At 43.6% G+C, this 24,789-nt stretch overlaps 1 protein-coding gene and 1 pseudogene across 2 annotated transcripts; both read right to left on the bottom strand.

Moving 5' to 3' along the window:
• Nucleotides 1–561: 561 nt before the first annotated feature.
• LOC131766597 (rho-related GTP-binding protein RhoG-like) lies at nucleotides 562–3,473 on the bottom strand (annotated as a pseudogene).
• Nucleotides 3,474–9,057: 5,584 nt separating this feature from the next.
• AKIRIN1 (akirin 1) lies at nucleotides 9,058–22,469 on the bottom strand. Of its 2 annotated transcripts, XM_059044513.2 has the most exons (5): nucleotides 21,856–22,469; nucleotides 17,397–17,537; nucleotides 14,301–14,435; nucleotides 12,873–12,944; nucleotides 9,058–12,208 (listed from the first exon to the last, which is right to left on the bottom strand). In XM_059044513.2, exons 1-5 carry the CDS (start codon nucleotides 22,076–22,078, stop codon nucleotides 12,198–12,200), a joined length of 582 nt encoding a protein of 193 aa, XP_058900496.1. In that variant the 5' UTR covers nucleotides 22,079–22,469; the 3' UTR covers nucleotides 9,058–12,197. The 2 variants fall into 2 exon arrangements, with proteins under 2 accessions (XP_058900496.1, XP_058900486.1); XM_059044503.2 differs by lacking the exon at nucleotides 9,058–12,208 and having other exon boundaries at nucleotides 12,832–12,944; nucleotides 21,856–22,198.
• Nucleotides 22,470–24,789: the final 2,320 nt, after the last annotated feature.

Genomic DNA, 24,789 nt, shown 5'->3' on the forward strand with positions numbered 1-24,789 from the left:
TGGGGCACCCTGGAGCCCGGAGGGGGTGGGGGTGGGGCCGAGTCAGTCAGTGGATGCAAAAGCCCTGAGCACACGGTCGGGGGTGCGGGGGTGGGGGAGTAGGTTAGGGCACATTCATCTTAGGATTCTGTGGCTCCTTCTCTGCGGAAGGCAGAGAGTATCTTGAGGGGGGAGCAATTTGAAGAGCAGCGAGGGAGAGGTTAGGGATGGCAGAGAGCTCCTAACCTGAGAGAAGTCACCATAGTAGGCAGCAACATCTGTGTGGAAAGCTGGATCAACTGGTCAGTAGACGAGAGTGGGGAGGGGGCGCTGGGTTGGCTTCTTGGGGAGGGGTCTGACCTTGGCCTGGGTGAGCTCTCGAGAATACCTAGTGTTCCCAAGCAGAGTGGGACAGGGCCCAAAGCCCCTTTCCCTGTGGGCCTCCTTAAGGAGAAAAGGCTTTCGGGGAGCCCCCTTGGCAAGGGGTGCCAGAATTAGTCGTAAAGGCACAGCTGGGGGCAGACAGGGCATAAAGGCACAACTGGTGGGGGGCAGGGGCAGCCTTCAAGCTGAGTGTCAGGGTCACAAGAGGACACAGGACCACCCACGCTTGCTAAGCATGGGGTTGACCACGGCCTGGACAGCCTCAGCAAACACCTCCTTGACGCTGTCCTGCTGCAGGGCCAAGTTCTCGAGGTAGTGCACAGTATGGATCTGCTTGGCCAGCACCTGGCCCTGCTCCTTCGGACGTCATAGGGTGTCACGCTGGGCTCTCAGGTCCTTCTTGGTGCACACCAGGAGGATGGGCACATCGGGGCAGTGGTGGCACACCTCTGGATGCCACTTGTGCCATGCATTCTCATAGGAGCGTGGACTGGCAATGGAGAAACATGACAAACATATTGGTCTGAGGGTAGGAGAGTGTGCGGAGGCGGCCCTACTCCTCCCGGCCCGCTGTGTCCCACAGGTGCAGGTTCACCGTGTGCCAGCCCTGCAGGCGCTATAACTGTCGAACACTGTGGGGAGGTACTCCTTTGGGAAGGCGGTGGTTGTGTAGCAGATGAGCTGGCACGTCTTGCCCACAGCCCCACCGCCTACCACCCCACACTTGATGCTCTGCGTGGTGGGTGCAGCTGCTGTGGTGGAGGCTATGCCTCCTTCCCCTTCTGGGCCCCTCTGGATGCAGTGACCTGGTGCCCTCCCCGCCACAGGGGAGCTGGGGACAGCAGCAGCAGCTCGTGGCTGGAGACTTCTTTTCAAGTGATGTGCTCTCAAAACTGTTTAGAGAAGTCTGGCGTTCCAACCTTGCCAGCCTCATTGTCCCAAGTCCCCTGTCTAATGCTCCAACCAAGAGCTTGCTCTTCTAGTGTCTTCCAGGAAAAGTCCTGCCATCCAGTCTCTTTGATTTTTTTTCTCCCTTCCCCTGGAATGACACCATTCCCCCCAATCCTGTCTCCATTTTTGCATGCCAAATTCCTGCTCTGCTTCAGGACTTTTGCGTAGGTTTACCTCCAAAATGGATTAACTGTCCCCAAGCCCCAGGTTCATCCACTCTGGAGAGAATTCCTAAGGTCCCACAACGTTCTGGTTTTGTTCCAGCATTCCAATTCTCCCTTCCTTCCCCCCTCATCTGGTATACCCCACCTGAGATCAGTTTCAGTTCAGCTAGAATTTCCTGGGCACCTAATGCATGCCCGGCACAATACTGGAGGATTATGGAATTGGTAATTCATGGCCCTTTGCCCACAAAATACTAGAGGTAGCAAGGTAGTGATCACCACCACCCCTTCCACTTCTCCCACTTTCTTATGTTGGTGATATCATCTTCCCAGCCATTCAGGTAGGAAACTCTGAAGTTGTATTTTGCCTTTTCCTCACCTTTCATCCAATATTTAATTACTGGCCAAATTCTTTCAAATATTCCTTCAATAGGTTTCCAATTTCTTTCTTCCTTTCCGCCTCCTGGCTCCTCACTTCAGTCTGTTTTGCACTGATTAATCTTTCTAAAATACTAATTTCATTGAATCACTCCTTGGATACCAGGCAGGATAGATTAGCACAAAGATGGGCAACTTAAACACCTCCAAGGCCAAACAAACAGAGCTAGCTCACTGTAAAGAAATGAAAACAAAAGCATCATGATAAATTGTAGCTGGTACTTGGCCTCAGTTTAAGGGATGGAAGGAGTGTTGGGGAATGTGACAAACTGAAGAGCATATGTCCTGTCTAAAGGGGGCAGCAGCTACTCAGCTCCATTCTGTTGCTGTCAAGAATCAGGGCCCCAAATTGTCAAGTCTTCAAGTTTTTCAAGAGAAGCCAGAAATCTTTTGTTATTGTTTAAGTGTGAAACATTCCACTTTAAAAATGTGGGGCAATTAATCTTTTTTTTTAAAGCGCTGACCAAACAAAACCCAGGATGGAAATGGCCTTGAGCTGCCAGATTTCAACCCTTGGTTGGAGGGAAAATTGCAGGCTGGAAAACAATTTACTTTGAACTCTGATGATTTTTTACATCCAGCCTTGCTCTCTTCTTACCCTCTCTTCTTTAAAAAAATTTTTTTAAAATACCTTATTGTTCCCTTTTATTTTTATTATTTATTTTTGGCTGTGTTGGGTCTTCGCTGCTGTGCACGGGCTTTCTCTAGTTGCGGCAAGCAGAGACTACTCTTCGTTGCGGTGCGTGGTCTTCTCGTGGCGGTGGCTTCTCCTGTTGTGGAGCATGGGCTCTAGGCGCGGGCTTCAGTAATTGTAGCACGCAGGCTCAGTAGTTGTGGCTCACGGGCTTAGCTGCTCCGCGGCATGTGGGATCTTTCCGGACCAGGGCTCGAACCAGTGTCCCCTGCATTGGCAGGCGGATTCTTAACCACTGTGCCACCAGGGAAGCCCACCCTCTCTTCTTAATGTTGCTAATTGCTTTTCTAAAAACTGAAATCTGATCATTCAAAAAACACTTCCTGAGCTTTTATCACGTGGCCATGATCCGTGTTGAGCTCTTGGGACGAAGACACAGCCAGAATGCTGTGGTAAGTGATAAAACAAAGATGAACAAAATAAGGGAGAACGCAAAGGAGGGGGTCATTCATATTGCTTGGGTTGCGTGTGAGGTGTATTCAAGAAAAGGTCCAAATTCTTGGGTTTGGTATTCAAGACCATGATCTGATTTCCCATTTCTAAATCGTCAGATCCCATTGTTCACCAACCCCTACTCAATACCCTCGTGTTCTCAGCCATCCAGAACTGCTCTCATGCTTACAAACTTTGTAGAAGCAGTTTCTTCTGCCTGTAATGATCCCACTTGCTACCTTCCCACTGTCTCCCAGGCGAATGCGTAATCCGTCCGCATCGGTTATCGCACGGTTTTCTGCGAAAGCTTCCCGAATTCTTGAGTATTTACTAGGCCTTTGTTGAGGTCCCACCAGCCCTGTTATATATTGTTTCCTATTATAGATGTTGTTCACTGTTGATACGCCGACCCCCTCCACTGGACCGTGCATTCAGCCCCGGTGTCGGCGCGGCTGCGCAAAGATGTCGGTGACAGGTCGTCTCCTCTCCCGCAAAGATAGGAAAACTACAATTCCCAGAAAACCCTACGTCAGAACGGAGCCTGCGCCGTTGCTATTCTGACAACGGGCGCCCGCTTGGATTCCTGCGTTTTGCGTTACGAGTGTTGTAACTCGGACGTTAGAGGCGAGTTGCCAGCTCTTGTAACGCCTGTCATTTATCTTTTATTTTCCTTGTTCTAAGATCCTCACGTGGAAGTGTAGTTTTACAACGAAATCAAAGGGTTTTATGAGCAGAGAGGCAAGCCTGAGCTGTCGCCTTCTTCATTCTGTATTCGGGAACCCGAGGCTCGGAGAACCGGTGGAACAGGACTAGGCGTTCGCCGCGTGGTCCAGCGAACTGTTCTTCCGCGACAGAGCCTTGCTCCCATCTTCAAAGCATAAGATGGCTCAATGTTAATTGAAGGTCCCTATTCCCACGCCTCTGAAAACTAGCCTCAGCTGCTGCGTGGACGGTCACAGGCCATTTAACGTCCCCCTGGGTCTCTCCATTCACTAGACTTCTGTCCTTGACCTATAGGGTTTCCACATGTTTACACACCTCAGTCATAACCCGAGAAAAGCTTTTAACGCTACCTTTCTACAGGTAGGCCACCTATAATTTAGCACACTGGGAACTTTAGGTCTGTATCTGATACCACTGTCACACAGATTTGAATAAACTGGGTAGCCCAAGGATCCTAGCACATTTGGGGAAGACAGTGAGTTTGGAAACCTACCCCCCACCCTCACCCCAAGCCAGAGCTATAGGATAGTTTCAACAAAAGCAATAAGCAAAGTAACTGAAAGAGAAAGTAATGGGTCCCAAGGCCTGGAATATAGTGGAAATCAGAGTGACTGTTTAAGAAAGTAAAAAAGGGACTTCCCTGGCAGTGCAGTGGTTAAGACTGCGCTTCCAATTCAGGGGGCGTGGGGCGTGGGTTCCATCCCTGGTTGGAGAACTAAGATCCCACATGCAGTGTGGTGTGGCCAAAAAAATAAAAAATAAAAAGTAAAATCATGCCATTTGGGGGTAGATAAAATATCAAGTCGAAGATGCAAGAGAACCAGGATCACTGAAGCAAACTGAAGTGGGGAGGAAAGCTGTGCCAGGCTTGTGGTAGGGGTAATCTGATGTTGCTAAACATTCCATCCCTAGAATTAAACTCCCCTCATTCTGACATGTGGAGCTATCTCTTGACTTTAATTAAGCTTCCCAAGTGATATGATTACATGAAGAAAACACACTAAGGCCAATGGGGCAAGTATACTGCACCTGACATATTTCTCATCATAAATTAACACACTGGAGTCTAGTTTTATAGACCAATATAGCTTTACTAGTCAGCTTTCCTGAGTATAGATCAGGGTAATTAAACTACCTGGAGGGAAGTTGCGAGAGTGGCCTTCCCCTGGAAACACCCTGATTTCTCTGTCCAGGTGCACAGAATACTTACCAAAGCAAGTTTTATCACATTCCTGCCCAGAGACTGTAAGCCTCTCTAGGGTAAGGACAGCATCTCTCTTATCTTGGCTGCAGAGACAACCTGCAGAAGGCTTAAAGTAATTTGATCTGAGTTAAGGAAGAGTTTCAGGTAGTGCACTGACTACTGGAAAAGGGGAGGAGTAGCCACATAATTCATTTAGTCATTCATCATTTAAGAGCCAAGAATAGATAGAGAATAGCTCAAGGTGCTACTAAGGGCTCAGTATAGTGGAAGAGTCACGTAGACCCACAAATACATTACACGATTACCTTCCTCAGAAAGATCTCTCTTACCACCCAATTTAGGCATCCAGTTACTCGCTATCATTCCCATTTTATTTTCTTCAAACACTTTTAAATCTTGGATTTAACAGTGTACTAGTTTGCCTTTCTTGCCTCACAACAGTGTTAAGCACCATGAGAGAAGGGACCTTGTCTGTCCAGCTCGCTCAGTGATATATTCCTAGTGCCCAGAACAGTACTTGGCAAATAGTAGATGCTCAATAAACATTCATCAAATGACTAAGTAACACTGCCTTCAAGAAGGGAGCAGAAAGACAACTGCCACTTGAGTAGGCTATTTGTCAAGTGAGAAGGTGTTAATTCCTGGCAGAAGAACAGGAGCACCATGAAAACTGACAGTTTGAGTGGAAAATTTAATAATCCATGCAAGAGCTAACCAGAACCTTTAAGAATAGGTGGATTGGGCTTCCCTGGTGGCGCAGTGGTTAAGAATCCGCCTGCCAATGCAGGGGATGTGGGTTCGAGCCCTGGTCCGGGAAGATCCCACATGCAGTGGAGCAACTCAGCCCGTGTGCCACAACTACTGAGCCTGCGCTCTAGAGCCCGCGAGCCACAACTACTGAAGCCCATGTGCCTAGAGCCCATGCTCCGCAACAAGAGAAGCTACCACAATGAGAAGCCCGCGCACTGCAATGAAGAGTAGCCCCCCACTCGCCGCAACTAGAGAAAGCCCGCGTGCAGCAACGAAGACCCAATACAGCCAATAAATAAATTCTAAAAAAGAATAGGTGGATTTAAGAGAATCTGTGAAAAACAAAACACAAGACAAAACCCATCAACAGCAGCAGCTATGGAACTTGGGCTGGATTAGTTAAATCAGGGGCACAGACAAGCCAAGCCAAAAGAAAAAGGGTCTTTGAAAATGTGCCAGTGGGAATGTATGCCATGCTCTTAGCCAGGCAAAGCCAGAGCCATGTTTAATCAACCTTCTCAATCAATGTTCAGGCCTTTGTTATCTCCGACTGGACAAAAAAAAGAGGCCCTTAACTGGTCAATCTGTCTCTAGTTTGGTATTTGCCCTTCTGTACTCACCTCAGTTTTCCCCCAAACTCTTCAGATTCCTACAGAGGAATGGTCAAACTCCTAGTAGTAAAAGCCCTTCATTATCTAGCCCCTACTACCCAGCTTCTCGCTCTTTTCCCACAATGTACATGCATTTCCTACTCTGGCTGAAACAAGAATGTTGTCCCTGCACACCAGCACGATTTCCCACCATCCAGCCTTTGCTTATTTCAAGCCCCAATTGCTACTTTTGCCTGAGCCCTATTCACCCTTTAAAACCTCACTCCAATGGAGAACAGGATGGAGGTTCCTTAAAAAACTAAAAATAGAACTACCATACGACCCAGCAATCCCACTATGGGGCATATACCCTGAGAAAACCATAATTCAAAAACAGTCAAGTACCACAATGTTCACTGCAGCTTTATTTATAATAGCCAGGACACGGAAGCAACCTAAGTGTCCATCGACAGATGAATGGATAAAGAAGATGTGGCACATATATACAATGGAATATTACTCAGCCATAAAAAGAAACGAAATTGAGCTATTTGTAGTGAGGTAGATGGACCTAGAGTCTGTCACACAGAGTGAAGTAATTCAGAAAGTGAAAAACAAATACTGTATGCAAACATCTATATATGGAATCTAAAAAAAAATGTTCTGAAGAACCTAGGGGCAGGACAGGAATAAAGATGCAGATGTAGAGAATGGACTTGAGGACACAGGGAGGGGGAAGGGTAAGCTGGGACGAAGTGAGAGAGTAGCATGGACATATATACACTACCAAATGTAAAATAAATAGCTAGTGGGAAGCAGCCGCATAGCACAGGGAGATCAGCTCAGTGCTTTGTGACCACCTAGAGGGGTGGTAGAGGGGCAGGATAGGTAGGGTGGGAGGGAAACGCAAGAGGGAGGAGATATAGGAATATACATATACAGAGAGCTGATTCACTTTGTTATATAGCAGAAACTAACACAACATTGTAAAGCAATTATACTCCAATAAAGATGTTAAAAAAACAAAAAAAACCCCTCACTCCAAGTCTACCACCCTGAATGAAGCCTTCCCTGATCACTGCTGCTTGCTTAGAACCATCTACCATCTCTTCTTTTCCTTGGTCCACTACCTGTACCATTTGCCCAACACTTAGCAGCTTTTACCTTGCTTGCTTACATTCTTTGCTAGACGGAGCTCCTTCTCAGCAGTCAAGATCCATCTGACTAAGTATTTATATTAATTCCAAGTCAGATACTGGGGATACAGGACTTCCCTGGTGGCACAGTGGTTAAGAATCCGTCTGCCAATGCAGGGGACATGGATTCGAGCCCTGGTCTGGGAAGATCCCACATACTGCGGAGCAACTAAGCCCATGCACCACAACTACTGAGCCTGACGCTCTAGAGCCACAACTACTGAGCCCACGTGCAGCAACTACTGAAGCCCACACGCCTAGAACCCATGCTCTGCAACAAGAAAAGCCACTGCAATGAGAAGCCCGCCCACTGCAATGAAGAGTAGCCCCTGCTCAATGCAACTAGAGAAAAAGCCTGTGCGCAGCAACGAAAACCCAACGCAGCCAAAAAAACAAAAATTAAAAAAAAAAAAAAAAAAAAAAAAAAGAAACTGGGGATATAAGACAGACTAGGGATACTTAACAGAACTTGTCATGCTTTTAAAACGCATAGGGTATTCCCTGGCAGTCCAGTGGTTACGACTTGGTTCTCTCACTGCCATGGGCCCGGGTTTGATCCCCAGTCAGGAAACTAACATCCCACAAGCTGCTCAGTGTGGCAGAAAAATAAACAATAAATAAATTTAAAAACACATATATCTGTCCTCCATAAATATGTAACTCAGAAGACACCAGTAATGCTTGCTGAATGACTGAAAAACATTCAAAGCCAATGTAAACATATCTTTCCCTACTTTTCTCCCATTAACAGGAAGGCACACTGGGTACCATGCCTCAGGAAATGTGGATCAGCCTACTGCTAAGACCAACTAGACAACAGCTGAAATGTAAAAATCATTTTCTTAAAAGCATAAAAAGGTTAACTAGGTAATGAGGAATTACTGAGCCAAAATCTAGATAAGAACCCAGAGAGCCTACAACTCAAAGCATCTCTTTCTCTTAAGGCATTTGCCAATCTGGAAAAAGCCCCTGGGTGCCTGAACTACACTTTTAGGAGCCTCATGGACTGATAGGGACAACTGCAGCTATAGGAGACTACACATACTTTGAAGGCCTTTTCAAGGTAAGAACCACCAGGGCAGCACAGAAGTCACTGTTCCTTAACAGTATTTAACAAACTATCTTTAAACCCATGCTATCTTCTGATAAAATTCTCACACTCACCTTTGTAACTAAAATTTCAAAATTAAGTATACTAAAGATAAAACAACTGGTCATTCTAAAGAGTATGCTCCCTGTCCTCATCCTAGAGAATCATTACTCTAAAAAGTTCATTAGCTCCTTCTGTAAGATGTTCACTTTGGCAACCAGTTTACATTTGTAAGCAGAATTTTTCATCATACCTCAACCTGAGGTGTGACTCCCCCATCCATGATGCACCAAATCTGCCTTGTTTGTGAGCTTTCTCAAGTGTCTATCAATGCTACAGTGCAGGGGCCCACACACTTTTCTATAAAGGGCCAGAGAGTATTTTCAACTCTGTGGTCCATACCGTCTCTTGCTCTGGAGTTGCAATATGAAAGCAGCCACAGATGCAAACAAATAGGCGTGGCAGTGTTCCAATATAACTTTATTTACAAAAAATAGGCCATAGTTTGCTGATCCCTGCTGAGTAACAAAATACAGATTCACTGAAAGGCATTACTGAATTCATTTGTCATTCATCTTTTATTTTTTAGTTAAACACTTAAAAAGTACAAATTCTAATAAGAGAATGTGAGATTTGATGTTAACAAGGGGCTATTCGTTCTGGGAAGTTGAGAATCACCACTGCACAAAGAAAGGTTTTGGTCTTCAGATATGATGAAGACCACTGTAAAGAAACCTGCTGTAACATTTTCAAGTGCATATTATATGCCCCAAACTGTGCTAAATATAAATACTTTCTTTACATGGACTATTTAGTTTAATCTATTTGAAAACAAACCTCAATGATGTACATACAATTAACCCTCATTTTACAGATAAGGAAACCGTGGCTCAGAAAGTTCAGTAGCTTGGCAAGGCTCACATAGCAAATTAGTGGCAGAGCAGACTAAACTCTAGGGCTACAAACATCCAAAGGCCATTCCTTTAGCTACTAAACAACCAATCCTCCCTGGTGGGCAGAGAAGATTCACCATGTGTGGAAGGTTGGCCCAAGTTCATGTGTCTTCCGATGTTCTTTTCCTGGGAGCTCTTGACAATTATGAGTGCCTCACGAATTGAATGTCCCCTGTATACACCTCTGACCTAGATATGCGTGGACACTTACTCCTTTCATTCCCCTTAAGGTGAAGACTTTACTAAAAGATAATAAATGGAATTCAAACAGGAAAAATTTTAACTAGCTCACTAGATACAGATCTTCTAAGACCACAGGTCCTGGCCCATCCTTACGGTCTCTGCAGGTTGACTCTTCCCTGGGCCTTGACCTATTTCCATGAGACAAAGACACTTCCCTACCTGGGAATGCCCCTACATTCAAGCCCTAGAAATCAAGGTCTAGGAAAAAACACCTTTCACTAGTCTAAGGCTTACCTTACAGGTCCCCCATTTTCTGACCCAGGAGTCATCTTTAATCTGCATAAAACACTAAACAAACATGTCTAGTCCCTTTTGAGGAGATCCCAAAACCCAGCCATGGTGGTGTGGTCTCTGTGGCCCCAAAGGGCAACCGTATGATAATAAAACAGCCTAACAACACTAGGTGCAGTGAGAGGGTGTCTGTCATTTTCCTTATAGAAACCTACTCTATTTCCCACCCAGCAGCCATTTAGTAGGAATGCGGCTGACAACTGCAAGAGTGAGTGAACATATCACACTGATTCTGTAACGAGAAGACTTCAGTGAGGCAGTGTTGCCCATTCCTGGCCCATCCTTCAGGACTTCGGATGGCCCCCACAGCTGCCCTGCCCTTGTTTTGGGGTGACTATCCCACTGTAAGGCCACTCCCATTACAGCCACTGCTATTCTCCTCTTCCAGGAACTAGTGACTACCCTGGAAAAAGAAGAGATGAAACATACTGCCCTTCAAATATGAAGTAAAAATAATTCTTTAATTATTAAAAGATCACTTCTGGGCTTTAAAAAGTCTTTAAATCTTAAATGTAACGTTGAAATAGGGAAATGGTTATAGCAGCCTCACATAAATTATTTGAATTAATAAACATTATCACAGTATTAAGAAGGCAAGGTAAACAAATAGCTTAAGTATTTTATTTGTTTGCAACTAAGCTTGTTAACACTATATAATGAAAATGTACAAAGAATAATGTTGCAGTTTTTGGTTAGATTTAAGTCAAAGACATTCATTAATAAGGAATCTTCGAATGTGAATATTCCAGAAACTTCTCTAAGCCATCTGATCAGGACAACTGTCTCTGAATATTACCTTACTTTGGAAGGTACTGGCATACATCTGAATTAAACTCAGTTTTTTTCAAAATAAGCCTTAATTAAAAAAACTATTCTATATTCAAACTAAAACAATTTTAATAGAACTTTCCTTTCCAGAAACAATAATAAAGGAAACAAGGCATTTTGTAAAACGTGGTCCTGAACAAGTCACAGTAAAAAATAAATGTATACTTAACTTCCACCTCCTCAAAACAGAGGCTACTTTCTGTTCCTCAGCCTTGGAAATAAGGTGAAGAACAGTCTGTAAGCAACTTCGGGCAGGGGGTTGCCAAAACAAAGCTCAAGCAATTGAACATGGACATCTCTTAAAAGAATTTGGGGGAACCTGACCAAAGGATCCAAATTCTATTTTTAGTAACTGATACAAAGGTGAAGTGGCGCCTCCCAAGTAGCAGTGCCTCCAGGGCCTGGCCCAGCCCCGTGCTCACCTCTGTCATGCTCCCGAGCAAACCCTGACGCTCCTGCTCCAGAGGAGACTCTGTTCCTTCTTAGAGGTTCAGTGTCCAGGGAGCTCCTTGTGTGAATGAGGAGAGCACAGACTCCACATGGGTATTTTAAGGCTTGGAGTCAAAGTAATGTTCTAACACAGCTAGGCAGAGTCATGTGTCAAATGGCCTGTCTCGGGTTTGTTCTAATTCCTCACCACGCATTTGTAGACCTAGGACCACAGACCTTTGCTATGTCGTCATAATCACATCTAATGTCCATCCTAACTTATGATTCATATTCTGTGCCTGGAAACAGTCCCTGTATTTAACAATAACACCTACACAGAAAACAATCCACTGTTACAACTTATATGGTCACAAAACATTAATGATCTTCTGTAGACCAAGGAAATGTTTTTAACCATAATTGTCGTGCATCAAATTCACAGCCAGAATCCCCAAGATCAAAAAAATTTGCACAATACAAATAATAACTTAAAATACACATACACACACATACACACACTCTCACACATACTTCTTACAGAACTGTGCTTGGGGAAACTCCATTTGTTGAGTGCCACTGAGGGCATATTTTGCTAAACTGCTGCTCCAGGTATTTTTGTTTGGAAAATCTATCACAGTAGGGCACAGCTGTTTATTGGATGAGCAGAAAAGAAAGATATGCTTGTGGCAACCGGAAAGTTTTAAGGTCTTTCAAGTTGTATAAAATGGACCTGCAGAAACGTTTACGTGTTCTCAGGATGCAAAGTTGGAGCTGAAATGTGATATCAAACCAGTTGCAAAAAGTGTACAGCAGCCATCTCTTGAGGTCAAACCTGGTACCCAGATATGCAAGAAAGCTTCAGGACACATCTATACATTAGGAATAAAAAACAAATGAGTGTAAGAATACTAAAAATATAGTATCATGCTTTTTTAATATTAACTAACGGTAAATGGATAAACAGTAGAGGACACCAATCACCACTAAAGAGGTCCTAAATTCGCAAGAATTTAAGAAACCTGACTCAGATTCAGTTTACATATATAGCTATTTATAATTTATGTTTTGAGTAACGGGTAGTTGAAAGATGTTTAGAATTAAGAAATTCTGACCACACACTTGATAAGCTAGCTTAAGGACTCAACTTTCATAAATTAACAATTGAAACTACCTTTCTGAGGGAAAAGCCAGGTATTAAACAAACTGGCACTGAAGTCAGACCACCTGGGGTTTTAATCCTGGCTGAACCACTAGCTGTATGAGCCTGGACAAATTATTTAAATTCTTTAAATGCTATCCTTACCTGTAAAATGGGACTAGGAATAGTTCCTCCCCCACAGGGTAATTGTGGATTAAATAAACTTTGTGAGGATTTAAAGGGTTTAGCACAGTGCTGGACATATAAGTATTCTTTAAATGTTATCTATTATTTTACTTCACAGGGGCTTTCTGCTCTCAGGAGACAAGGTACTCAGTGTCAAAATCTTGCTCTTGGAAGTTGAAAAATTCAATGAAAAACTTGGCAATACTTACAGCTTGTTGGCCTTGTCCCATATCGTCGCATAATCTGATCATGTGTGAATTTCACAAAAGATTCATATTGTTCTGTGAGGGGAAAGACAGTATATACTATCCCCAGAAACTCTCCAGTAGTTTTTCAAGAATCAAGTGTCAGAATCACATCTAGCTTCCCAGTTTATATTATCCACTCTCAGGCCCTGCTTATAATGGTCACTCTGAGATCTGTTCCTTTCTCTTAGGTCCCAGAGCCAAATCCCTGGCTCCTTGGTTTGGTCACTGATCATCGCTAACATTTTCCTAATAATTTCACCCCTGCTGTAATTCTATCTCCTGCTAATGGCTTCCCAAGATAGACAGCTGTGCTCACCACCACAAGCCAGCAAATTTTAGTATATCTCCTATAGGACATGAAGCTTGAAGCTCTTTTCTGCACTCTATCTTTTCTATAAATTTCAACATACACACTGAGTGATAGAGGTGAGATGGCTAGAAAGCTAAGAGAAAATTCAACATTACCTAATTGCAGACAGTTCCACAGAAGTACCTTCTGAAGGGAAACTCAGTAGAAAGACAGAAGGTAGTCTGACATCCATGAACACAGAAGTGACTTACAGCCAGCTGGTCTAAACAATTTTGGAGTGGGGGTAGAATAGGGGAATGACATACTACAGCTACTTCTTATAATACACATTGTTAGTATATTAAAGGATCAAAAAATGTTACTATAAAGAAATTCATTTAACTCTGTTGTTAAATGAACAGTTCTCAATTTAAAGCTGACCAATTAACATTCTGTGGTGTGGGCCACGACATAAGGAAACAATACTGTTACAGGAAGAAGCTGTTGCCTAAAACCTCTCTGATCACATCACCCTCTTTCACTAAACAGGTACTACTTCCTATTCCTGATTTAGATCCCTTCCTTTCATTAGTGATGGCAACCAGATGGTCTACTGGTTGCCATCACTAATCACTCTTTGTTCTAGCCTGAGCAGTGCTTTCCAGACTTTAAAGTACCTCTAAATCGCAGGATGCCTGACTTCCCACATCCACAGAGTGACTCCCACCAGGAAGTCTGAATGTGTTGACTATACTCTTCCCAACCACCTGTTGGGAGGTCAGCATGATTCCTACCACCTGTTTACCCACCAGCTTGCCCGAATAACCTACTTGATGCCTTTATTCATATGGAAAATTCTTGAAAGAAAAGCTTGGCTTATCTTGTTTCAGAAATGTAAATGAAAAGTCCCTCCCATATAATGTATAAATAAAATGTTTAGAATCCAAAAGAGAGTAACCAAACAGAGAAACTTAATACTCACAATTCATTAAACCTTCTGGTATTAAGTCTTAACGCTTTTTCTAAGTTACCATTTACTTAACTGGGATTAATCCTAACAGAACCCTATTAACAATGGCATAGCCACTGCCTCAGCCTACCTGCTAGTTTGGTATTGAGGATTTGCTCATATTCCTCCCGAATTTTATCTTCATAGTCTTTTAAGAGACGCTCACATATTATTCCAACTTGTCGGAGGGTAAAGGTGGGTTGGTCCTTCTTCATCCAGGAGGAACCTGGCCAAAAGACATATCTAGTTTACATAATACATTCTAGCTCTAGGGTTCTGAATTAGTAACTATGCAAAGAGTCCTAGGATATAAAAATTGTTTAGAAAAATGATATTTTCCACTACTTTACATGGAATAGTTTCACAAAATTCTGACGTTCATTCTACAAGGCAAGGCTGAAGGTAAATTAAGAAGTAGGAGAAAAGTGTATTCAGGTGTGTTAAATGATCTGCACACAGAAAAATAGTTCTGATGCCATAACGATCCGAGCCCGTACAGAATGCTCACTTGGTAAAGGACAAAAACAAAAAGGTTAAAGCTGATATAAAGCCTCTAGTCTGAATTAGAGAAAGTAGATTCACAATATAAGAGCTACCCAGGATCCTTGGAGATCATCTACACCTATGTTTAATCATGGTGGTGCATCATAATTATCTGTAGAATTAACAACAAAAAAGATACACGTGCCGATTTTATTCTGGGGTAGGGCTTAGGAATCTGTTAAGTTCCACAGGTGATTCTGGTAAGAAATGGCTGACTTACCCAATATAAAAAACTGTTAGCTAAGTCACTGACGAATGACAGAAGGAGATGATTAGGCACTACACATCTCATCCTTGATCCCTTTTGAAACTAGGTTGAGAAAAATGAAATGTTCATGAGATTGTAGCTGGAAACCAAAATTTCCCCTGGGATGCCAGATGGAAATTGGCTTCCTGACCATGATAAAAGCAGTAGCTCTGTTGGTGGACCAGTTCTGAGTTTTCCTCAAAGCTCAGCCTGGAATCTGTTTCTTCAGCCCTCTTAGTCTATAAACAAGTTAATGTCTTGAAACAAATCATTTTTTGCTTAAACCAAAATTTTTTCTCTACAAATAAAACCTGCAAAACATCTAGTCAGTAATTATTTATAATTGTTTCTCTACCGTAACATATTTTATTAGTTCAAAATGATATTACTAAAATCCGAAGAGAATATTAAGGAGAGACGTGCTAGCTACAACCACTGAAAGATCTATCACTCATGTATGGGCAAGATCAATTAATTGGAAAGGGTGTTGTTTGAGGGTCAAGACCTTCAGGTTATAAGAGGACAATATTTTTTTTTTTTTTTTTTTTTTTACGTGGGCCTCTCACTGTTGTGGCCTCTCCCACTGCGGAGCACAGGCTCCGGACGCGCAGGCTCAGCGGCCATGGCTCACGGGCCCAGCCACTCTGCAGCATGTGGGATCTTCCCGGACCGGGGCACGAACCCGTGTCCCCTGCATCGGCAGGCGGACTCTCAACCACTGCGCCACCAGGGAAGCCCAAGAGGACAATATTTTTTAAAATGTATTTTTATTTATTTTTGGCTGCATTGGGTCTTTGCTGCTGTGCGTGGGCTTTTCTCTAAGTTGCCGCAAGCAGGGGCTACCCTTCGTTGCGGTGTGTGAGCTTCCCACTGTGGTGGATTCTCAGGTTGTGCAGCACGGGCTCTAGGCCCACAGGCTTCAGTAGTTGTGGCACACAGGCTCAGCAGTTGTGGCTCGTGGGCTCTAGAGAGCAGGCTCGGTAGCTGTGGCGCAGAGGCTTAGCTGCTCTACAGCATGTGGGATCTTCCTGGACGAGGGATCGAACCTGTGTCCCCTGCATTGGCAGGTGGATTCTCAACCACCGTGCCACAAGGGAAGTCCCAAGATAACAATTTTTTAAAAAATTATTTGAGGTGAAATTCACATAAAATGAACCATTTTAAAACTGAACAATTCAGTGGCATTTAGTATAGTCATAATTTGTACAAAACCACCACCCCTATCTAATTTCAAAATATCTCCACCACTCCAAATAACACCCCTTACCCATTAAGCAGTTTGTCCCCATTCCCCACTCCCCCTATCTCCTGGCCAACATCAATCTGTGTTCTGTAAGGAGACAATTTTTTTTTTTTTTTTTTTATGGATGGATTGATTTATGGCTGCGCTGGGTCTTCCGTTGCTGTGCGGGCTTTCTCTAATTGCAGCTAGCAGGGGCTACTCTTTGTTGCGGTGTGCGGGCCTCTCTTGTTGCAGAGCACGGGCTCCTCTTGTTGCAGAGCATGGGCTCTAGGTGCGAGGCTTCAGTAGTTGCAGCACTTGGGCTCAGTAGTTGTGGTTCTTGGGCTCTAGAGCGCAGGCTCAGTAGTTGTGGCACACGGGCCTAGTTGCTCCAGGGTATGTGGGATCTTCCCAAACGAGGGCTCAAACCCTTGTCCCCTGCATTGGCAGGTAGATTTTCAACCACTGTGCCACTAGGGAAGCCCAGGAGACAAGTTTTAATCAAGGTAATTTTTAATAACTCTTAGAAATGTTATAAAGTAGAATATTCTGTGAGGAAATAAACTCCTCTACTGTTAAAGGAGGCAGAGTCCACCACCAGTGGTGATGTTTGGGCCCTGGCTTGTTGACTATTTACAGGGATATGGCAGGCAAGACTCATGGCTGAATTATGTGACCATGAAGGTTCCCTCCAACCCTGAGATTCTATTTTTGAGCCATCCTCTCTGACCACCTGTCAATGTTACAGAGCAGTGCTGTAACACAACTTTCTGCAATAATGGAAATGTTCTGTAGTGCTGTCTAATACAACAGCTACACGTGGCTACTAAGTACTTGAAATATGGCTACTGCAGTGAGAAACTGAATAAAAATTTTATTAAATTTTAAGTAATTTAAAATTAAACAGCTACATGTGGCTACTGGCTATGGTATTATATGCTGCAGTTATAGAGGGTACTCTTGAATTGGGTGGAAGGAAGCCCAATCAAATCAATTTAAGGTCTTTTGCAATTTCATTACTCCATGGTTTTAAAAGTATTTATAAGTAGTAATACAATGAATACACTTTACCAATTTTATTACTTTAGATGAAATCGATTCTGGTTTAGGAAACCATCATTTTAATTACCACTTACAAACTCTTAAATGGATGGTGCACACTATAACATGCTTACCTGGCGAACTAGGTGCTGTGAGTGCTGAGGAGTGAGGCTGACTTTCCGAAGTACAAGCTTCACTCTGATTAAGAACAACTTCTAAATGTCTCCACCTCTGATAACGACTATATTCTTGTTTTATGTTCTGAAAAATTTGCTCTAATAAAAAAGAAACACACTTGAGCATTCACTTTACTGTGTTACTTCTTCAAGCTTCTTGTCCCTCCTCCCATGTTATATTAACAAAAGTGTTTATACCAGATAAAGCACTCCTCCTATAATCCCCAAAGTGTTTCCTCTTGTTGCCACTGTTTCAGTAATACATAGGATAGCAGCTATTTTGGCATAAACCACCCAGGTAGTTCCCTTTGCTTCTTTTCCTGTGACAATGAAGACCAGATCTGCTGTTTGCTGTAGGATTAAGTAGGACAACTTACAGCAACAAACAAACAAACAAAACCATCCTTAGCTCCTTCACCTAATAAGAAGCTATTTTTGATCTCCTCTGAGTTGCACAACTTCACAAACAAGGGTATTAGGAACGAGTCTCTTATACCAAGACCTTCTAACAATGAAACTCTTGTCCTGCTTGGGATTCAAGATCTTTGGGGAAGAGGAGAGCAGAAACCATTATGTTCACAGCCTGGACACTGACCAAGAGAAGATCTGAGGTTACTGCTTGGAACTGATGGTCAGAGCTTAGAAAAGAATTTTCTGATCCTATAAGAGGAAATATTTGGTACGATTCAGATTACTATTCTGTGTCAAGGTAATCATAAACTAATTTGTTAACGCTATTAAACGGAGTCCAGGACACACAAATCACTAACCACCTTGAAGGCCACTCCTAGAGACAACACAGAATCTGGAAAGATGTGGTTTTCAACAGGTTTTTTTGGGTTTTTTGATAGAGTATGTATTCACTTTCCAGATCATAAAGCCTCCTTATAAAAAACAAAAGCCAGGGCTTCCCTGGTGGCACAGTGGTTGAGAATCCGCCTGCCGATGCAGGGGATACGGGTTCGTGCCCCGGTCCGGGAAGATCCCACATGCCGTGGAGCGGCTGGGCCCATGAGCCATGGCCGCTGAGCCTGCGCGTCCGGAGCCTGTGCCCCGCAACGGAAGAGGCCACAACAGTGAGAGGCCCACGTACCACAAAAAACAAACAAAAAAAGCCAGGAAACTATATCACCTCCCACTCACATTATTCTAATATATACTTTGCTATAACAATTTTTTTTAATGGGGGGTAAGTGTTACTAATGCTATTTTGCTTCTTCCTATGTGACTATGACCCTGGGAAATCATTCAGGATCTTTAGCCTAGTACTTCAAAACAAATGTTAAATGCCTACCCAATAAAGTTGTGAGAATCAACACCAAAGACATTAACAATGCCATAACAAGTGATGGTACAGTCCAGGGACTGACATGAACTCAAAGTAGCTCCACACCTAGCTAAATTCCAGAACTCTCAAGCCTGAACACTGGACAATGCAGGATTAGCAAAGCTTTCCTTTCAGAATACTATTAAATTCATATTTTAGATCCCTGAATTTATGAAATCTTTGCTTCATCTTTAAAATGCATTATTCTCCAAGCACATACTTGCCAGAATCAATACAAGGATGTAAAGAACTGCAAAGACTTGAAACAAGAAAGGACAAGTATGAGGACAATGCTCATGAGAACAGAAGGTCTTTGATAAACTTCTAACTGCCTCCTGTATAGCAAAGTGAACAAATGGAAAGATACAACATTAAGGCTGGTAGAAGGACTGGGAAGTCCAAGAATCTAAACATGGTATGCACAGGAGAAAAAGAAGTAGCTGTGACTTTCTTCCCAAGCAGGCCAAGGCTTTTTTTTTAAAAAAAGAAAAATGCAAATGTCTTTTTAACAGTAGTTAATAATTTAAATTCTTGCCTCCCGTTATTATTTGAGGTTGTGCTTCCAGCTTATATCAGACTAAGCCCATCTTCAAAATTTTACAATGACTCCTAGTTGCTACAGACCAATTGAACATGGCATTCATTCCATGCCTTCCAAGACTTGGCCCCAAATTATTTTTCCAGTTTCACTACAACCAAGTTGTATTAAACTATCCTTTCCTTAACCTGTGGGTTTTCTAGCCTTTGCTCTAGCAGTTTTCCTTTGCTTGAACTGGGGCGGTCTCTCCCCCCAACATTATTCAAGACCCAGCTAAAATGCTACCTCTTTCTGGAAGTTATTCTCCACCCCTCAAGTCATCATCAATTAACTGCTTTGCATCTAGACTCCCTCCATGTTTACAAACATTTCCTGGAGGTCAGCAAACCCCTTCCATGTCTGGTATCCATCTAGCTCCTTTAAGCAATGAAAGGCTTAATTTTATAGGCTCCTTCCATAAAAAAGTGCTATGATACATATCTTTTTTTTTTTTAAGTTTAATAAGAACATAGTTTCTTGACTATTTCTGAGAGAACTTTTGAGTTAACAAGTAGGATATTTTGATATGAAGTCACTGATTTTTAAATTTACTTTTCTATTAGTTGATTTTATTCTTTCTTTTTGTATAGCAATTAATATTTCCTCCATTCTTTCTTTTTAATCCAGAAAGCATCTTTCACTTCAGCCAAAGCACCAAATTATTCAGTTTCTTTCATGACAGAACCATAACTGATCCTTTACAAATTATTATTTTTAATAAAATATTTTAACACAAAATGACCAAGAAATCTATGCAAAAATTAAATTTTAAGATTAAAAAAACAGTGCCCCCATTATAGCACCCTGCCATATTCAGGCTTCCAAATACATTGAACAATCACTTAGTAAGCATTTGCTATATTGTGAACTACCATAAAATTAATCTAGAGGGTAGTATTGTAAGAAATAAAACATTTACATAAATTCCATTGAGACAGATAGGGCAAGTATTAATTCTATTTTGCAGAAGAGAGATCCAGAAAGATTATGTGACTATCCTTGGGTATCTGTAGGAGCAGTGGAAGAAAAAAATATCACTTCAAGAGGACATCTATGTACCCTGCTTTTGCAAACATTATTTCATTTAGTACCTAAGGCTTTGCGACAATAAGTGATCAGGGAATTTAAAGTAGAATAGAGTTCCTTATGGAGCAGGGTTAGTCAGGTAATGATGTAAGACTTGAAGAAATGACTGTATTTGGATTAGCAAACAGAAGGTGAAAACATCATGATGGAAGACAGGATACAGGCACAGCCAAGTGGGTCTGGGGGAAAAGAGCAAAGGCATGGTTTGGGAAAAAAATGTATAAAAGACTGACTCGGTAAGAAATTGTTAAGAGTTGATAAATCCTTTGAATGCCAGGATAAAGAAGAGATAAGGTGAACACGAGTAAGGATACAGTGCCTAGGAGAGCCTGGCTGGCAACTGCTGGGATCTTGGTGTAAGAAGATGAGGGCCTCAAATCTGCATCGTGGATACACAGATGGAGGAGGAAATAATGGCTAAAGACACTGGTAACTGAAAAGGGGCAAGAAAAGAATGATTTTAAGGCAACCTCAAGGTTTTGACAACGCTTGAGGAATAGAAAAACCCACACAAAGAAATGACTTGCCAAAGTCCAGTTTTGAGGCACCCCCCCACCCCGCATTTCCGGGAGCCCTTTAAAACTGCTAATTATTCACTCTGATGCACTTTCCCCTCTACTCCTCCGCGATGGTTAGGGGTTCAGGTTTATTTTTCTTTTTTTTTTTTTTTAAACTTTATTGTCACACCAGTTCTTCTCTTTCCTTGGCCTATGTGGAATCCCTACTGAAGGAGAATCTCTCTGTTATGTTTGGTTGAACTCCTGCTTCCGGAACCTCTGTATGTTTAAGAATTCTCAAATTCTAGCTAACGACCTACCGATTTCAAGCCATATATGGTACAGCACCACAGCCATACAATAAAAGAACAGGGCCAGTCTCTTAGAAACAGGTTGAAATCGGATTCCACGACTTTGACGGCGGCCTGAAGTCCCTAAAGACTTCTCGAAATCAGGTCTCCCTACAAGCCACAGCACAGTGCTGCACAGCTTGCACTCAGGCCCCCTCCCAGCAACCCGCCCCCAACCCCACACCCTCAAGGCCGGGTTCGTGAGCGGAATCCAGTTTTCCATGGCCCACTGGATCTGCAGGGTGGCTCAGTGCAGGCGCGGGCAGCGGACGCAGGAAGGGCTACGGGGGCTGCGAGGGCCCCGAGCGGCCGGGGATATTCCCATCTTCCTCCTGCTGCCCACCCCTCTAGGCTCTCCAGCTCCAAGAAAAACGAAAACCGACACTGTGGCCCCCCTACGCCTCCCGGATGTCTCCCATCTCCGGAAGCGACCAGGCCCAGCGACACCCCAGTTCCCTTTTCTCAGGGCAAAGAAGGGGTCCGCGAGTGAATTAGTCTAGCGTTCATGAGCTTCCCTCCCCCACCCCCTTCAAAAAAATGCCTAGGCCTGGCTTCCTGCCAAGCCCGCAGCGTAGGTTACCCGGGGTTGGAAGGCGCCGCTCGCTGCCGGGCGGGGCGGGCTGCTGCAGAGTCGGCGGTGGGGTCTGCGTCTGAAGCAGCAGCGGCGGCGGCTCGGCGTCCGGGGGCCTGAGGCCCGGAGTGGGGCCGGGCAGAGGGGCGCAGCGCCGCCGCTTCGGGGAGCCGGGGCTCAGCAGCGCCGCCTCGAACTCCATGGGCCGCTTCAACGTCGCCCCGCACGCCATGCCGCTGAAGGGCCAGGTACTAGGCGCCGACGCGACTTTAACTGCAGCCCAACCTCCCGCTCCTCAGCGGAGCCCGCAAGCCAAGCCGGCTCCAATGGCGGCTCCAGCACCGGCAAAGGCGCTGGCCCCGCCTCCTGTGACGTCACGTGCCCTCGCCACCGCCCAGAACGGGGGGGGAGCCGGAAGGGCCGCTCTGGGAGGTCCGTTAGCACGTTCCGGCCCGCGGCGCCCTCTGCTGAGGAAATGGAAAGGCCTGGGCGGAGAACTTGGTCACCAAGCAAGGTCGGGAAGGCCCCCGCCACTGCCGCTCCTAGGGTCCCATCGTCCCGTCATCTTCCTGAGCAGACGCGCCGTGATGGCAGCTTAGGTTTTCGCACCTGCGCGAACGGGCATGGGGGAGGGGAGAGTTGGCGGGGCTTGTCCAGAGGCTGCCGGGTTCGGTTGTCTCCCGGTACGGTAGCCTCGTTCCATCCAGAACGCTCTAGTCCCTGTGATGAGAGACGGTTATTCAAAAAGGTCTGCAGGGGCATCCCCCGAGTCCAGGAAGGTCTTAACTTAAATATAACCCAGAGTCTGAGGGTGGACTTCAGGAAGTCCACCAATCCTATGAAATTGTGTGCAAAATAGCGTGTGTGTGTGGACGTATTTGGGGATAGATGACCCATATGTTCGTCAGCTCATCACAGGGGTCTGTTACTCCAGACAGTTAAAGAACAAACAGAAAACAACCCACTGGCTTAAATCATCCAAGAATGGTGTCAGAGGGTTAGGAACTTCAGCTGATAACTGATTTGCCAGTCTCCCTGTCTGACCTGGCAGCCCAGATGCTTCCTCAGGTCTATCCGAATTCTTCAAAGCAGTGCCAGCTATAAAGTGCTTTTGATATTCTGGAAAGATAAATAGTTAACAGGAGGGTTCTGCTTTCGGGAACCGTATGTGCATGTCTAGTACTGGGAAGCAGGTTCAATACTTTCAAGAGATCATCAAAGGGATCTGTGATCCAAAAAAGGCTAAAACCTTTCTATAACTATTCATATATATATATATATATGTAAAATAATGGCCATGCCTCCTGGGATCTGTCCGCCTAACCACATCTCTGGGGTTTTCCAAAACACTCCAAATTTCAGATACTCTGTTTTACTAGACCTTATGCCGGATCAATGTACCCCAGTATTTGAGTTGGAGAATATGAGCGATACTACCTCAGTCCCATTCTTTGTCCCTTTTCTGTTGCTCTTCTCTGTCCTCCCCAGTTTCTCCAAATTTTATTAAGATCCAAACATAGGTTAAGTTTTCTTGCATTTATCTTTGACAAATAGCAGAAATAACTCTAAAATGACTGAGCATACCAAATGTTAAATTTATTTTATCCCATTTCTTTTCCATAAGGACATAAAGGTTTAAAATAGGCAAAAACAAACAAACAAACAACAGCTAGAAATAGAACATTACGGCCAAAGAAAAAGGAGATCACAATTATCCTGGGGTTAAACATGACTGTGACTGAATTTGATATTTTAGTTCTCAGTTTTCTGACTGCCGGGGCAAAAATGAAAACACAGTACATGTTGAATAGATTTTTGTCATCTGAAAAAGCAGTTCATCAGAGGAGACAGACCGTAGAGTTTTTTTCATAACACTAAATTCTAAAGGTAGTTTCTCATGGGGCTTTATTAGGAACCAATAAATGATGTAATGAAGCAATTAAGAAAATTTGAACAACAAATGCAAAGGAAAAATTAAATCGATATTTCTTATGTCCAATAAAAGCCAAGGACATAAAAGCAACCTAGGGATGGTTATTTTTTAAGGGGCTTGTCTAATGTGGTCCAAGCAGATTGCTTTCTTGTGGTCTGAACTGGTCCAATGTTAAGAGCTCAGAAGGTTTGAAAAGTATGTCCCCTGGGTCATCATTCTAAATAGCATCTCTTCTAGCTAGGGTTTTGCTAAATGCTTTGGCAGTCTCTACTCTGTGATCCTTTAAAACTTTGAGAGTGCCTTATAATATTAGTGTTTTAAAACAGGAAGTTATAATTTGTTTACACATCTGACTGTGCTTCAAAACTATAAATTCCTTGAGAATAATACCCAGGCATTATTCTTCTGTATTTCCCCATGCCCAGTACAATGTTTGAATACAGGAGGGGTAGGCACATAATAAATATTGTTCGAATGAATAAATAGTTATTATTTCAAGGTTGTTCTGTGTCCCTGAAAGCTGATAGTCCACATTGCTGAGTGAGGGTGGATTCAGATGATTCAGAAACCAAACAAGTAGGTGGTATATCCTATTATAAGCTTCAGTTGACAGTGGACCAACCAGAGGGATGTCCTTGAGGGAAGCAGATGGGCTGCTCTGACAGCTTCTTACTGTGATTTCCCCCTATGAGGTCACCACAGTCCGGGTCTGCTTTGCTTTGCGTATTCAGACACTTGACCAGTCACAGTCATACACACACATTACTAATTACCTTTCATGTGCTGGGCACTATGCTATCATGGCTGAAGATACTATAAAAAGAGATATGGTTCCTGCCCTCCTAAGTCTTCCAGTCTATTAGAGATGGCAGACATTAATCAAATTGTAATGACAACAACTGCATAATCCCAAAGTGTGACAAGTGCTCTGAAGGAAAATGACAGGATATTACAAGAGAGTGCAGCAGAGGTCTTAACCTGTCTTGGAGAGCAATGAAGACTTCTCTGGA

This window comes from Kogia breviceps, chromosome 1 (assembly GCF_026419965.1).
Source record: "Kogia breviceps isolate mKogBre1 chromosome 1, mKogBre1 haplotype 1, whole genome shotgun sequence".
NCBI classification, from domain to species: Eukaryota; Metazoa; Chordata; class Mammalia; order Artiodactyla; family Physeteridae; genus Kogia; species Kogia breviceps.